General features: G+C 33.8%; 1 protein-coding gene across 1 annotated transcript in view; it reads left to right on the forward strand.

Annotated features, from left to right (window-relative positions):
- LOC133192915 (uncharacterized) overlaps window positions 1–18267 on the forward strand; it is an 804603-nt gene that overhangs the window by 771365 nt on the left and 14971 nt on the right. The window contains 2 exon segments of the mRNA XM_061328921.1: window positions 4846–5054; window positions 6348–6509. Coding sequence (XP_061184905.1) covers window positions 4846–5054; window positions 6348–6509 — 371 coding nt within the window.

The raw sequence follows: 18267 nt of genomic DNA on the forward strand, positions 1-18267 counted from the left end.
TAAGTTTATAAAGGGTCCTTAAAACTATAAATGGGATATACAAACTTGAGTTAAAAATTCAGATATTATTTCACATAAATTTGAAGGGAAAAAAATCTTCCTGTGTTTGTACATTAGTACAAAATAAATTTTCAAGATTTTAGTCATGTTTAAAATAAACATAAAGATATTCATTCTAAATCCTATGCAGGCCCCAGTCTGTTCTCAGTTTATGGTTCTAGGCATGGACTTTGATATATATTTCAGAAATCCTTAATGGTTCTAGGGTATCATAAGTAGAAATTACAATGTAAAAGATTGTTGAATGATCAAAACAGTCAGTGTACTTCACTAGTGACACACAAACTTAAGGGGAGAAGGAAAATGTTCACATATTGTTATACAAATAAATTCCATCCAACAGTTCAGATTGCTAGGTTTGAAGAACAAACAGACGTCTTCCTAAGCATTGCATATTCCTAGAGGAATCAAAAATCAATTCTGTATTGATATCGTAGATGTCAATCCAAAGATACCTATAAAAAGATACAATATGTTCAAAAGAAAAAAAAGACAAGGTAGGGGTATACAGAAAGTTTTAATGAAATTGTACATTTCATATATAAGTAATAATAAAATCGTTTATGTCAAATTCAAAAAGTATTATTTTCTTCTATCAAATTTCCCTTGGCAGTGATATACATTTATGAACTATACACTTGTTTATGCTATTCAGCACACTGTGGATACCATAAGATTACATAAACAAACATGTATTATGCTTATGAATTCATTAGGTAAGTGGAAAGTCTGCTTCTCCTGAAATTAGTGAAGTCAATGAAAGTCAGTCACTCATCTTTAAACCTAACATAACATGTATAAGGTCAACACATGCACATACTAGTAGTCAATCACTGACACACTAAACATTGATTCTACACTATTCCAAAATTGTGCCTTAGCCTCATCAGTGTTGATATACAATTATGGACTATTTACACAAAAAATACCTATGGTGACCGAGACAATTCTTCTGTCATTTGTATCGCCCCTTTTTTTCTACATACAGTGGAATTGTTTGGATGTCAAAAAATCTCATAAATTTTCAATAATGTTTCATGTTGGTAAAAATAATACACACATCACTGACATATTTTTTTTTTTACTGTTTTCTTCATGGACAGTGGGCCTTGTTTTTCTCCTGCTGCTATGTGGGGTTGTAGACGATTACTTAGTCTGTTCTGTAGGTTCTCTCTGTTTTTGTTGTAGTTCTACAACATAGTAAAATTAATCCAAAGATTCCTTAAAATGAAAAATAAAATTCTAAAGATCTGTGAGTATAACACAAATAAATTAAAGTAAAATATAACAATATCTAAAATGTGCTTTCTGATGAAATTAGAAAGAGATTTTAGAAGTATTGATTTACTTCAAATATTACTTCAAATATTGATTTACTTGGTATTTAACTGCATAAAAAACATTGATTTCAAGAATAAGTGGCTTAAGAGATTTTGATGCATTGTGGAAACAGTTACTTTTCTTTTGCAGTTCCCTTTCTCCATAATCATTTGTAAATTACATAACTAACTGGAAAACTAGGGTGTGGTGATGTTCCTTTTGTGTATACATGCATGTAGCTTGTTGACATTTCATTTGGACATTCTGTTATGACACACGGGTGAAGATTCTTTTCTGTTTCCTTGTGTGCTCCATCATTGATCCTGAATGCATGCAATATTTTATTAAAGTATAAATAATGCATTTGACTTGGAATTTTTTAGATGCTTTTAAAATCTTGATCTCTGACTCATAAACAAATTTGTAGTTAACTATCCTCAGCATTTTCACCAAGACTAAATATCAATCGATAAGGTATAGTACAGAAATGACTATTCATCTGTGATTTTACTATGTCAAGTTTTCATGGTATAATATGATATCTTCACTTGAATAAACATACTGGCTTTGTAATTAAGTTTCTTCATAACAGATACTTTTCTTAACATAATATCAGTAAGCTTACAACTCGTATCGATAATTCCAAAGAAGCCTTTCTTGATGACTGTGACCCATCTGGGGGGACTGGACCTTGCTGTATACAGTCAGTATTTCATGGTCCATAAATGCTACAATTAATTTAGATTCATAAAGCTATATACAATCACAAAATGTTTCAAAGATAAAGCATTGTAAAATTACCCACAAAAATTCTTTTTGCAGTATTCTCATTTAATATCGAGAACTATATTCAGTTCACCGAGATTTATAGCTTTGAACGGTCGAGTCATAGTCTGAGCACGTTTGTAAATCACTATTGTACGTGATTCAAAATAATCTAAACATTGTTCTCTTTAATTGCCAATTATATTATCACTAACTTTGACATTAATATACCAGAATAACTTATTTTATAACAGACAGTTGTGTTTCGGTCTTACACACGACATGCCTTTATCAGCTGTTTATGCAACGTTAACACTTGTTTTTCCGTGTTTTGGACCTAGGAAATGAATAAATCTCACCTTGTGTATTCTTTTCGGGTACCTTGTATCATAATTACATCTATTCCATGCATAGGACCTCACAATTTTTCGTTACACAGCGGATATGTTGCATTAAAACGATGTCATCTCGCACCTCCGACATCTGTGTGTTTTGACGCAGGTAATGGCGGACAAAGTTTCCGCTATTCTGATTGGCTGTGCGGAGATGGCAACTGCGTCACCCGTGACGACGTGGAAGCGTGATGATGTAAGCACGACTTTAGTAGCATTGTGACGTCATCGGGATTTTAGCTCATGCTTGCAGTGTTATAATCTTACTCCAAATACTTGCTCAAAACTTTTACAACTATTCTGTTGAAGTTTTAATGTTTTACCTATGAAATTGTAGTATCTGGTAATTCAACCTTCAGAAATTATGTTATACATCAGTATAATAAAACGCTTATCCACTGGTGGTGAGTGGGATAGCTCTTTCATCAAACCTTTGACAGGCACTATTCCCCTCGGACAAGCCCTCAGGGAATAGTTCCTGTCACGGGTTTGATAAAAGAGCTATCCCACTTACCACCAGTGGATAAGTGTATAGTATTCAAATACTAGCTTATACATGTTATCTGTCATATAAAAAAGGGATCCGACAATAAAGATAAAAATGTTGCTATGTCCCACTTTATTGCAGTGCTTAAAATTGCAGATCACAACAACCCTTGGAATAATTATAGAGTAACCCACTCCCACCCCCACCCAACCCCACACACGTACTCTTTCTCTCTTGTATGTATGTATATTGTATTACATTTATACAGGTGTTTACAATGCACTTTCTTTTTGCCCCATGAGGGCCCTTAATTTGTTAAATAAACAAATTGAATCCTACAGCTTTAACTGCTTCTTATTAAAGAAAGTAAATTTTCTCCACGAATAACGTTATGGGACTATAACGTTACGCTCCAACAATGAGAGTGTTAATAATTATGTTCAGTGCGTGTAAGGAGGGACTTATTTTGTCTCGCAATAAAATGTTAATTAGACCGATCTTCGACTTTTACAAAGTATGATTGCTTTGATCAGTTATATATCAAGACTATTGGGGGGGGGGGGGGTAAAATGAATGTTCATAGTATACAGTTATGGAATGGGAACTCGGGAAATAGCAAATTTATGGCTCCCCGAGGGAGGAAACTATTTCCCGAGGCGGCTTCGCCGCCTCGGGAAATAGTTTCCTGCCGAGGGGAACCATAAATTTGCTATTTCCCGAGTTCCCATTCCATAACTGTTTTATTATACCGAAACAATCATAGACGATTTAATTTTTTCACCAGACATTCCGACATTCCAAAAAAAAAACAATGTAGAGGCAAAATCGCAAATACATGCGGTTTAACACATTGTTATAAGTAATGCATCGTGTCCTAAAACAATTAAATTATTTTTAAAAAGTATTTTCACTGACATTTCGAAGAATTATCGTTGCCTTCATTTCGCTAGAATCCAAGTATGATTTTGACATCGCATGTCGAAATGTTTTGACGTCATAGTAACATTGCTAATAACATGACGTCACAGACTCGAGATTTCTTAAACGCTCCGCCCACTGAACACTTTGATTGGTTAAAATTACTAATAAATATTCATGAGGGAGTAGTCCCAGGGAGTAGCTCTGATTTTCCAGGGAGTAGTCCTCAGATGAGGGAAATAGTCTCTTCTCGTGGAAATAGACAGTTTTATGGTATTAATTTTATATAGAGTAATTACAGTAGAGGTATAATAATATAGACTATAGAATAGTATCACAAAAAGCCCCAAAAGAGTTTGTGTATTGTAAACAAGGTTTTAATCGTTTTCCTATAGAATGAATGTCAAAATCATGAACCAGACCCGTAGAACGTGAAAGCGGGAGCCCCCCCCCCCCCTTTTAGTCAGTTAAGGTTGCTACGGGCCTGTGAACGTCTATATTTAGAACACTGGAGGTCCAGCACCCACCACTATTTATCCAATTAAATGAAAACCGTACCCCCCCCCCCGTCCGTATTTACATATCTGCTGATTACATGTATGTACATGTTTTGATACATAACAATATCTGATGGGCATATCATGTGCCCATCATGTGCACTTTATTACAAATCAAAAACTTGAAAATACAATGTATATGAAAAAAGCAAGAAAAAAGGAGGCGGAGAACTCATTCATAAAAAAAAAAAAATCATATTGTACTTATAAATAGTTGAGTTCTATTTATAAGTACGTACAATATGATTTTACTTCTAATGAATAAATTGTGAAAATCAAAATAACTTTGAACAGAAGCTAAAGACTCTACAAATGGACATTAAAAGTTTAATTTATCAAATTCTAGACATTTGTAACCATCAATTGGTGTCTGGAGTCAGTCCTGTTCCAGACAGTGCTTTCTCAGCCTCTTCCTCATACCAAAAAGGAAGCACTGCAAAGGACTATACAGTTGCCAGAGCTCGCCTAAATACAACAGAAACCAAAGATGTAAAAGGTGTTCTACATCTTGGGGCCTGGTCTGCCCAAGATCTCAATGTAGACCAGTGGATTCAGGTTTAACATTTATCTTCAGATTTAGTTAATTTTTCTGTCATCATACCTTACTTATCCATGATTTATTTAAATATATCAGAATATTTTGAATATACTAATTTTAGCATTAAAGGACTTATCGCATGATCTTTCATAAATCGTAATTTTATGAAAAAATATTATCTACAACCTTGTTTATTAAAATACTGAATACAATAAACGTTGTTGAAAGCATATTTTAAGAGATATTGAGAGTTGAAATTCAAATACGGCAATATGCATATTTCAGTCGGATTTCGGCGAAATACAGCTCTGACGTCATATGCGACAATTCAGTGATAGAGAGATGAGAATGTGCACACTATTTACGGAGTTATCAAGGACAAATGCAGCTTAATTACGAAAAATGCTGAACAAATTAATTCCTACCTTGCTTTTTAATTACTATAGAAACATTAACTAGTTCTAAGATATAAGGCTTTTGGGATATTTTCGTTTTTTATTCGAAACATTTAGAATCTGTACATCTCCGATTACGGCAATGTTTCGTGATCGGAAAATTATTTTTCGAGACCGCTATCCTTTACAAAACATAAGTAAATTAATATTATGCTAAAAACGAAGAATAACAAAGATATACAATATCAAATTTGTGAATCAGATAAGTCAATATATGTGATAAGATGACAAATCAAATTGTATTGTGATGGCGAGTTTCTTCGTCTTCGCCGCGTCTCCATCGATATCGTCGCTGCTATTTTTACAATGTTAACATATTTTTTTTCTTGCTGACAATTCTAAAATATAAGGTTTGATATTTAATTTTATATCGATAAAATCAGTGATTTGGTCGTCCACAACGCAGAAAATTCAGGTTGTATCGCGTATATTTTAGTAAGATTGACGTGAAGAATGATCAGCAATTGTCGCCTTTGACGTCACAGGGTCACGTGATCGGTATCTAATTAACTTAGATTTTTAATTCAGGGGTTTTCATTTGAGTTAATAATTGGTTAATTACTGCGGTTTATCCGCAGTAAAAACACAAAATTTATAAACTGTGGTCATAAGGAACGTTCTACACTTTTTATTTCAAATAATTTAGAAACATGCGATTAGTCCTTTAATCATGTTCAAGGCCTTTTCATGATGCTCTGTTCGGCTAATTCATGTGCATTTTATTATATGTTTAACACGATTTCGTGTCATTAAAGAGGAAGACTGTGCTAGTACACTAATTTAAGTATATTTAAAGCAATTCTGAAAGAAATAAAGAAAGGAATTTTTTTATGAGAGAGACAATTTCTTTATCAGGTCAATTTGAATGAACCAAGTCTTGTACGTGGCATTATGACTCAAGGAAGAAGTGGCTGTTGTCAACAGTGGGTGAAAAAATATAGAGTACTGTATAGTTTGGATTGTAGTAATAACACCAACAGTTGGCAGCCAATTGGAGACCACACTGTCAACGATACAGTCAGTATATTTCTAGAATAATATTTTTTTTTTCATAAAATGCCATGCTCAGATAATAAAACGCTCAGAATATCCTGTAAAACAACTTTTATTCGCGTCAACTTTTATTCGCGATTCGTCGCTTTGAAATCAATCCGCTACGATTAATTTTCGCCACTGAGGAAACATTTTCTACAAATACAAAGCAAAATAAATGGTCCGCGGCGATAACTATTCGCGAGTTTAAGTAGGTCGCGAAACTCGCGAATATTTCTCGAATAAAAGTTGGCTTACAATATCAAGTTTAATTCAAAAGTTGAAACTTCTGAATTTTATCTATGGTTTGTACCATCGATATTTTGTTAAATAAAAAAAAAAATAAAATTGCAAGATTTATGAAGAGATTTTTTGATTCTATACCTTAACTATGAAGATGGCATTCAAAATTTATTTTGTGCATTTGGCAGATGAAAAGGCGAAATGTAATAACAACGCAAAATGTAATAAACGGGGATTATTGAGTTATGAGTAATTACAATTTGCGTTGATATCTACGCAGAATATAATAACGCAAAATATACAACAAACTTTTTTAAGAATATTACATTTTTGCGTCGAGATCAACGCAGAATATAATAACGCAAAATGTAACGACAGACTTTTTTAGGATTATTACATTTTGCGTCGAGATCAACGCAAAATGCAACAAAGCGAAATGTAAGAACCCTCTTTTTGGTCAGTCGGGTTAAGAATAATTTCAATTGAGTAGTGGATGAAGAAAACGGAGAGAAAATAAAACACAAGGAAAAATTAATTTATGCTTTCATTAGCCATTTAAAATCAGTTTATATTCAAATTATAGGTGTTGCAAATTAGAAACGTGCTGTGTGTGTATCTGTGTTTGGGTGGGGGTGGGGTGGGGAGTTATTTCGTTGATCAGTGTATCAGTTTGCTTTTGCTTTTTGATAGGCACATGCATGAAATTCAGAAAGGAAATCTATTTATTTTTACTGGCAGGTGTAAATATTGCGGGAAAGGGGTTTCTTGGAAAGATTTCATACTGTTTTACAAAGCATGTGCATTGCAGACCAGCAAAAATAAAATTCTCTCTCTCTCCCGCTCTTCATTAATAAAATGGATAGTTTCTGCATGCGCATAAAAATTTGATGATCGACATACGATGTAACCCCCAGCCCCGATTCTCCTCGCCAGACAAACACATATGTACTTATAATTTGCGAACCAATGTACACATGCACCTCGTACATGCATATTAGAGAAATACCGACATCTTACGAACGAACGTAACCAAAAAAAGGGATCGTTCATTGTATTCACATTTGCATTATTTAATTCTTCAATGTTATTGCGATTTCAAAAGATAAAATCCCCGCAGGATACCTCAAAACTACTTCTTGTCGTAGTCGCCACCGTGACGCAACAATACATTTCACTGGACATTTAAACGAGCAAAGGTGTTCCGAAAAGGGAAATACACATGTAAAAGGAAAATGAAAAATGTCTCATTTTGAAGCATGTAGTCAGAGATTCTGTCTTACGAAAACGAAAAAGAGGGCGAAGGAGAGTTAAAAAAAAATAAACATAAAACAATGGCCTTTTTGTTCATGCTACTGGCTAAACTTTGGACATGTAAATCATATACGGTGCCAATTTTGATGCACCAGATGCGCATTTAAAGTTACATAGTGAGTCAATATCATGGGTTTCTTTTAAGTTTTCTTTTTCGTGTTGGGGCAAACTAAATTTAGTTTTACTTATATTTTTCTCCACTAAAGTAGATTTTTTAGGTTCTGAAACCTGTAATTTTCTTAAATCTAATACTTTCAAGAATTGAATTAAATCTGCATGTGTCTTGCAAAAATTTTTACTTCTGTCAGTTTTCCCGTTAGTCCGTCACAGTGTCTCTTTAAACAAATTATGTCTCTTAAGTAGATTCCTTATTTTACGCGAGTACTTAATATCGCAAAATGGCCGAAGGGCGTCAAATCGCGAGAACAATAAATCGCGAATGGGTGATTTATTTAGAGATTTTACATACAGTAAAGCACCATAAAATAAAAGCGAGTAATTTTATTTCGCGAATGGCGCTTCTCGCGTAATTACGCGATAATTTATTCCTCGCGTATATTTAGGAATCTACAGTAATGCTCATGCTGAATTGTTGGAAATCCGAAATATTTAATTTAAAAAAATCAAAGAGCTGAAAAAAGAGGGGGGGGGGGCAAAGACTGGAGTAAAATTACATCGAAGGATCGTATATATCTAAGAAGAAGCTTTTTTTCCCACGGATTCATGATATGGTTATAATACATGTACATGTATATTGAAGCCGGGTTTAATTTTATTTTGATAGTTTTCTTAGCCATTACAAGGAATTATCATCTCTGACAATATCTGTGTAGAAAATTAATCAATAGCCATTCCTGACGTGACATATATGAGAATGTTTTTGTAAATGAAACTCACACACACTCATTTTAAAATATTCAGTTTTTTACAAAGAAAAATGCAATGCAATTAAATCAGCTGAACAGAAATTGGCCTTAGTAACCCCTGTCCACATGAATGCTGCTTCGGTGAGTAATTTCCAGACACGTGGTATCAACCAAATTAGGTTAGACCATCTTTAAAAAATTGTTTCTTTGCCCTCACCGACTGGCTAAAAATGACCCGACTAAAAACTTGTTTAATCTGAGGAAACGATAATTTTCCCTCCTGAATTTTCTTTCTCCATCAATAAGAATGTTGACATTTTCTGGAAAAAAATTTATAACCTATCTACCGACCCAATTTTTATATGATAATGTATAAAGAAAATTTTTTACGAAAAAAGTTGGACCACTCCACATGAAAAAAGGATTTTCGAGTTTAAACCTCACCCCCTTTTTTTTCTCTGGCGCCCCAAACCCCTCCCACTTTTAAAAACGAAAATTATATGTTTCTAATTCGACTAATGAATAATAAATAAATCTGCAGCAATATAACTTTTACCAGAAAGAATATATGACTGTTTTAAAAAATGAAAAAAAAAATATCAGTAGAATCAGTGAAAACTCGTCTGTTCTGTTTATTTGCCTGTGTGTGCAGGTACATTTGAAGCATGCCTTGACAACTCAGTGAATCAGCGTCATGCACTTGATGTCTTCAAATTATTCACAATTAGAAAAACTACAGTATCTTTTTGTCAGTGTACTTGAATAAATCATGGATTTTTTTTTCTTAGAGGTGACGCAAGTTATAATTTTGACTATAGTTTTTTTTTCTGTACATTAGAGCTTCGGTCGAAATTACTCTGAGTGCGGGGTCAAAGTTACCCTTCACGTATACAGTGTATCTTGTAATGTTATATTCTGACGAATAATGCATGCTTAACAAACAATGATATAATGGTACATAGCTTGAGTACAAAGAAAACTTAATAAATATACACCACCTAGAGGGGCCTGTCCCCACCTTTTCCACACATTACTTTTTACTGTTGGAAATGTTCAGTGAAAGGCTCGTTGCCCCCCCCCCCCCTTTGTTGCATTACAGTCAAATAAGGCTAATGTAGTAATGTATGGGGAAAAAATGGTACCGAAAGAAGGTTTTTTTTATTATTATTTTGCTTGTCAGGTTTTTTCAGGTAAGTTGAATTTTTTTCTCTGGCTGCCCCCCCCCCAGCTTTAAACTTGTGAACCCTACTCAAATACATAATTTGCAGCTTTTATAATCCTCATATCTATACGGATATAACATATATCATGAAAGGCAGCCGAAAGATGAATTAAGTGAAGATTGCAACATAATACATCATCCAAGAAGATACTGTCTATCATATGAATGCTCGTTTATTTTTTTGAAGTGATATTTCACATAAAGAAAAACCTACCCTTCTTTCTTTATGAAGTTACTTTTTCTTTTACTAGATACGATATGGGAAAAAAAATATTGCATATGCATGCATTGCCCCATTCCACTTTTATAAGGATTGTAGTATATGGATCGTAGTATTCCATGCATTTAGTTAAATGTAATGAAAATGGACATTCAATTCGATTAGTTGAGCTTCGACCCCCTCTCCCTTCCCAAGTACACAAACATCTACGCGCGACCACTTTAAAAATATTACGTTTTCCGGAGAAGTGCCAACTATTTTCTGATTTTTAATGGTTGATTTCTGAAACGTTGGAAAACAATGTTACATTGTATAATTCATTACAACAATTATTGTCCATTGCATGTGCTCTCTCTCTCTCTCTCTTACAAGCACATAAATGTATACTTTCAAATACAAGACACTATATAATCGCATCACCTGGTAACTTGTTGCCTTTGCATGGATTTATACAGGGTGTGAGTTTAGATTTCATCCATGCTATAAAACGTAACTTTCCCCAAATGAACACAGCTCACACTAGTATATACGTATGACAAATGTGTTTCCTAACCCGTCATAGGTATTTTGGCGTATTTTCTTCTATTTGTCCGCTTTTAATTACATTGTAAGTGATTACAGAAAATTAGACAGAAGAAATTATCATTTACAAAGTCATTAACATACTGTCCGTTCTATTATACACATATACTTAATTTTTCTGATTTATTAATTTTAAACTGGGTGCAATAACTGGTCCCGGGAAAACTACCAAGATACGGGAAGTTAGGGCGAGTTACGTTCGTTCGTAAGATGTCGGTTTTTCTCTATTAAGAGCTTTTAAACTTTGGTAATTAAGAATATCAGTGATGGATATATAATGCAGACTGATTTATAAATGGACATGTCAATAAAAGTTAATATTGTATATGTATTCAATAAAAATGTTAGAAACAGAGTTAAAAAAATATATACAATTAGATTAGTAATGTCCATAAAAGTCGTAACATTTGTCTCATAGTCATGGTCCATTTTGTAAAAAGAGTTTCCCCATTGTTATTTATATGTTTAAATCAATTTTGTGATGTTTCGCGTTGAACTCATTACAAAAAAAATTATTATATTTTGTTTTATGACATTTTGTTTTATTACATTTTGCTTTGTCCTCAGCGCAAAAATTGAGTAACGCAAAATGTATTTTAAAACAAATGCATGATTACTTTAATCCCAACGCAAAATGTAATAACGAAATATCGTGTTATTACATTTTGCGTTATTACATTCTGTGGTGATCTCGATGCAAAGCGGAATAAAACAAAATGTAATAATCCAGTTTTTTACATTTTCATTTAATGTGTTATTATTACATTTTGAGTTGTAACAAAGGTTTCACAAGCTGGAATGAAACAAAATAAATAATATCTTATGAGTAACTAATTGAAATAAAGAAAGTAAAAGAAATGGTGACAATTTTCAACTTGTCTGCATATTGTACAATCATTGCTGTCTTTAGGTCAATACGATGATTTAGCCACCTGGATTCGTATGTATAAAAATTCTAAGAAATACTTAAAATTTTTAAGCACATTCTTAACTAGGTAAGATGCTTAGATTCTGTTGCATAAAACTTCTAAGCAACATGCTTAGTTATTCTTAACGAAGCATATCGTAATCTGCTCAAGTACACTGTTTCCATGTCAATAAAAACACTTCCGCTTTCACTTTAATGTAAATATACACGTTTTGATGGAGAAACAAAAAAAAAAATAATGAAATATAAATCATATTAATTTAATGATTCACCTTCCGATTTTGTTCTTATATTTTGATCGATTTGATCACAATTATTTCGTTGATATCGATGACGAGTTTATATTATCGTCTGCTTGGACAAAAAAGGAGGTACATGTATCCCCTACTACCCAAACTCCGTCACCATAAGCGGAAAACATGCCAGGTTACTCTCTCAATTATTTGTTTCTTGCTTGCTGCACTTAGTAATAACCTTAAAACCTATTTTAAAAAATTCAGTTATTGGGTTTATACAAAACTACTATAAATAGAACGCGTATCACATATGTGTACATTACGTTCAATAAACCATAACTCCGTCACCAGGGCCCTCTACAATATGTCAACGAATTGATTATAATTTTTTGTCCAGTTTGATATTTTCTCTCTTCATCTTAAACTTGTAAACATAAAAAATTAGTTTTGAAGATATAAAATAGTATTAAATTGTATTTTAGGGAAAGTATCAACAACAGAAAAAATAACGGTAATATAACGTATTTTATATGTAATAACGTCACGCTACGTTATCTCCAACGTGTAGCATGTTCACTGAGCTAAATGCAAGGTGAGTATTATTTTGAAGGTGGTTAAATCATCTTATTAACTGAAAGAAACAGCAGTTTTTTTTTATTATGATTAAATGATGCAAACTCATTAAGCAGTCCGAGGCTTCTTTTTACATTTTTTTCCTAGCCAAATTTAATGGAATGAGAGAAACTTGGTTCAAATAAATATAACCATTTGTATCTTATAGCTTAGGATGTATAAAAATCATATTTGTTTTGTGAATTTAGTATTCAGAGTAAAGTTATCATACGTCCGCTCTGTTTTAGCCTTGTGTGTCTGTCTGCACCAAATTTCTGTCGCATTTTTCTCAGCAGCTACTCATTACAGATGCTTGAAATGTTAGCACACTCTTTATTATACCCCACGCAACAAGTTGCGGGGGGTATAATGTTTTTGACCCGTCAGTCAGTCAGTCCGTCAGTCCTGTTTTTTTTGTCAGCGCAACTCCTCCTAAACCGCTGCACAGAATTTCGTCAAACTTGGCAGATATTTGGGACACAATGTGTAGATGTGCATATTACCAAGAAATTCCGATTCCTTTATTCTTTCCGGGAATTTCGGCACTTTTCAACTTAGATTTTTGGCCATATCTTGAATATAGAGATGAACAGTTTGTCAGCGCAACTCCTCCTAAACCGCTGCACAGAATTTTGTCAAACTTGGCAGATATTTAGTACACAGTGTGTAGATGTGCATATTACCAGGAAATTCCGATTCCATTATTTTTGCCCTAAGAGTTTTGCTTATTATTGAAGAAACTTTCCAGCTAGGTAATAAGGAAATCCACTGGAATCAGCTTTTGTAATGAAATTTTGTGTGAAAATACTTTGTGACCTTATAAGACCCTTATTGATTTTAGATCAAAATATTAATGATTTAACACACACACACACACACAAAATCTTGGATACATGTAGCCCCCCCCCCCCTTCAAATCGGTGCTTTGTCTTAAATAATTTCATAAATACAGTATGTGTTGCATTGTTGAGCTTTGGGGGAGCGTGGGATATGTGAGCTTGCTCACTTTTTCTTTCATTTGGCATGATATGGTAGGATTCATAAGAACGTATATTCACATCAGAGCGGGGGGTATTATTGGCGAGCATTGGCTCACAGACTTTTTGTCGAAATTTATTTATAATAAACACAAATTTTCTTGGGAAAAAAAATCCGTTATCAAATATTCAGGGGTATTCGTGGGGTTTGAACCCTAAGCAATAAAAATCCTCGATATTAGTTTAATTTGAGACTAACATGCTAACAACTACGCTACACATGTCTTGATGAAAGTGGAATTTAAGTCATGTTTGTGACGTGACCCTTGACGTGTTTTTTTTTTTTTTTAAAGATATGATTGTTGCATGTGTCGTAAAAGTGTTGTTTTTTTTTTTTAAGTAAAATGGGTCTTTGCTCCATATCATTGTTAACCATAAAATGCATCTTTATACACAAACTTTGAGGATAAACCTTAAAAATAAAATGAAGCCAAGATCCATTCATATCAAAAAATTGTCTTATACTAAGAAAATGGTCCTTTTTGCTCTCTTTAGTGTGCATGTACTATGAATCAATTTTGTGAGATTTTTGCACATTATGGAGATTTTATACTTTAATGTTAGATGAAATATCAAAGAAAATTTTGTTATAAAATGAGAATTAATTCTTCACCTTTATGTTTGTCACACTATAAGCATTTCGCTCGCCTCGTCTGTGAAATTCTTAAATCTGTTTTAAGTGCAATGTAGAAACAGAATAAATGTCAGGCATGTAAATAGCAAAAAGCATGTAAATAAATCTTTAGAGGAGAGATTATAATAAAAAAAAAATGACATCGTAAGAAGAAAGAGCATAACTAGCCCCGAACGAGAGGAATTCTCCCAACTCCAAATTTTAATTTTTGTTTTCAAAGTTTAAGATCAAGTGAGCTTTTCTGATCACTCGTTGTCTCTCCGTCCGTCAGCCTACCCGTCTGTAAACTTTTCACATTTTTAACTTCTTCTCAAGAACCACTGGGCCAATTTTAACCATTTAAGTGGTAGAAAGCATCCTAGGAAGAAAGGGGTTTAAATTGTTGAAATGAAGGGCCCCTATACAAGGGGAAATAAAAATAGGGTGGGGTCATTAAAAAATCTTTTGAGAACCACTGGGCCAGAGAAGCTGAAACTTATGTGGAAGTTTCCTGAGATAGCATAGATTTTAAATTGTTGAAATCATGGTCCCAGGGGGGATTGCAATATACAGGAAAAATATTTGAAAATCTTCTCAAGAACCACTGGGCCAGAAAAGAAAAGCCTCCTCAGGTAGCGAAGATTTTAAATTGTTCAAATCATGACCCCAGGCAACAGTAAGTATTACAAGGGTGAGTCTGGAAGAGAACAGCAGGGCCAAAGTTACTCAGGTCATCGTTGTGGTCCATAGGCCTCTTGTATTTGAAAGAGGCGTAAGGGTGTTGAGGTCCATTAACTGGGGAAGACCAACCTTTCAATAAACATTTTAAACTTCATTTAAAGAAAAAAAAAGAAAATCATTCAGAACATTCATTCAAATATGGGGAAGGAGGCAGGTCCCCTGCAATCACCCTCCCCCCCCCCCCTCTCACCACCAACTCCTCACCCCAGATTCTATGTGACTGAATGATATGTTCACCCGAGTGGAAGTCAGATGCAATTAAAATAACGTTCCAAAACTATCTGTTTCACTGGAATATCGCAAATGAATCTATTTTTTAAATGTACATTTGTTTATTTGCGTATTGTTTAACGTCCCTCTCGAGAATTTTTCACTCATATGGAGACGCCACCACTTGCCGGTGGAAAGCTACAAATTTTGATCTATACTTGGCACTCAGGGCCAGTGAGCAGTGAGGGAACCTTTTTCGTGCCAGCGCCTACTGCGACACAGGACCTCGATTTATATGGTCTCATCCGAAGGACCGGTCTCCACGTCTCACAGTGGGATTCGAACCCGCGACGTAAGGATTAACTCCTTACTCCGCGACTCTAGAGCGAACGCTCTAACCACTGCGCCACGCGGGCGACTATCCAATGTAGAAAAAAAAAATAAATTTATCATAAAGTATCCTTCGCCCAAGGGCTCACATTTCCTAACACTAACCCGTCACAACCCGTCAACAAGGGGAGAAAAAAAAAACAAAAGTACTGGTTGTTAAAAAATCTCCTTCTCGAGAAACACTGAACGGATTATCACCAAACTTACACACAAGGGTGAGAATATGTTGTAGATAAAAAAAAAATCTTCATTACCCTGGGGCAAAAGATGTGGTCTCAAGATCACGTCAAAGTTGACCAAAAATTGCTTTGTTGAAACTTTGATATTTTGCTTACTATAAATAATCCTGTCAGTTAATGCATCTTAGGACCTTATATCATGTTGATTCAAAAGTAAATCACGGTGACCTCCTTTTAGAATTTTGCAGGTATTCTTTTTTAATTTGATATCGTTCAAATATTTTGGACATTTTGAAGCCTATAATCATCAAAACTTGTCACTTTATGCATTATGGGGCCTTGAAGTGTGTCAACCAAAACAAAAAGTAGGTCACCTTGATCTATTTCTTGAATTTTACGACTAATCATTCTCAAAACATCTAAGTCATTTTTTCGGATACTGGGAATTTTTAGAATCATCAAACCTTGTAAGTCGATGCATCTTGGGGCTTTAAAACAAAGTTATCGAAAAGTTGATCACAGTAACATACTTTTTTAATTTTTCATTATTCATTTTCAAATTGTTCAAGTGTAAACCCCACTGTAAACCCCAAAATACATTAACTGAAAAAGTGTGGTGATATATCAATATAATTAAAATGAGATGTTCCGAATCCGCTACCGCTTCTCACACATCTAACAACATCCCATTCGGAGTCACGTCAGAGAGACCTTTCGGTTATGAATAAACATAAAAATTTTGGCAAATCAGATTCAAGCTTCTGTATTCTAAAATTAGTTTTACGGCTACATCTTAACATTATTGATGCTCAGTAGACTATCTCACGCTGAATTAAAGTAATTTTGGTATAAATTGAACGTATAGTCCGCCAATCTGGCATTCTTACCTGAATAACGCAAACGAAAATGTACAAACTATACGTCTATATATCCCGCACGTCACATTCACATAAAGCAAGGTCTTTACCATGCATATTTTGTTTACTACGTAACCCCTCGGGCGTTTAGGTTTGGCAGTAAAAAAGAAACGCATCCGAGCCAAGATTATGGAGACGGCGATTTTATTGGGTAATCGAAAGGTCGCTCTGACGTGACCCCGAATGGTTTGAGAAGCGGTAGCGGAACATCAGAACATCTAATTTTAATTGTAATATATATATATATATATATATATATATATATATATATATATATATATATATATATATATATATATATATATATATATATTGTCCATCTAGAGTAAGAAAAGGAGCAAAAGACTTCTTGTAAGATAAACTGTTATAATTTTTTTTTAATGGCACAAATCAACAGTATTTTGGAAACATAGTATGTGCTAATCAAATTCATTTCATTTAAGAAGGAAAAAAGTATTACATGTAAAAATTTAAGCATAATTCTGCGAAGAACACGTAGGCATTCTAGAAATGTTTTTATATATGTGATTGTGTAAATTTTAACTCCTGAATTTTATTATTTTTTCATGTTTAGTTGCATGTATAAAATACATTAAAAATATTAAATAAGGACATCCTAATAATCTTATTGTCCTGATGTTTTTATTCTATTTCTTGAGTCAATCATGTAATCACATTAAATATGAACAATGAAATTCCTGTAACTTGTCCAGTAAAATCAGGGACTTGGCTTTTTTATAAAAAATTAATGCAATGCACTCAGCTGAATTTTTTCAGCAAATGTTGATTTATCTTATATGACATATGAAAAATTCATTACATACTGTAGATTTAAGTTCGTTCAAATCATGAACCAAGGGCTGGGCCACAACAGGGAAGTTTTACATAGAAATAAATGTATATAGGAAATATCTTTAAAAATCCTTCTCAATAACAACAAAGCCATTATTAGTCACATTAATATAGATGCATCCTCCAGTAATGAAAATTAAGATTGTTCCACTTATGATCCCTGGGGGTAGGGCAGGGCCACAAAAAGGTGTCGAAGTTTAACATAAGAATATATAGGAAATATCTTTGAAACGTTTCTTCTCAAGCAAAGCCATGATTCATAAAGTGTAGATTTAAGTTTTTTCAAATCAGGACCCCGGGGGATAGGGCGGGTCACAAAAAGGGATCAAAGTTTTACATACAAATATATAGAAAATGTTTTTAAAAATCCTTCTCAATAACAATAAAACCATTATAATAGAAGCATCCTTAGGTAATGAAGATTGAAGTTTGTTCCAATTCTGATCCATGGCGTCACAACAGGGTGTCAAATATATAGGAAATACAGTACCGACCAGACACAACCTAACACCAGAGTGAACACAGGGTTCGCTCGGGGTCCGCTTCTTTAAACGGTTTGGGTGCGCTCCGGGTTCGCTGTGCGT

The sequence above is a fragment of the Saccostrea echinata genome, unplaced genomic scaffold (genome assembly GCF_033153115.1).
Source record: "Saccostrea echinata isolate AGI-Se365-2 ecotype Australia unplaced genomic scaffold, CSIRO_AGI_Sech_v1 ptg000025l, whole genome shotgun sequence".
NCBI classification, from domain to species: domain Eukaryota; kingdom Metazoa; phylum Mollusca; class Bivalvia; order Ostreida; family Ostreidae; genus Saccostrea; species Saccostrea echinata.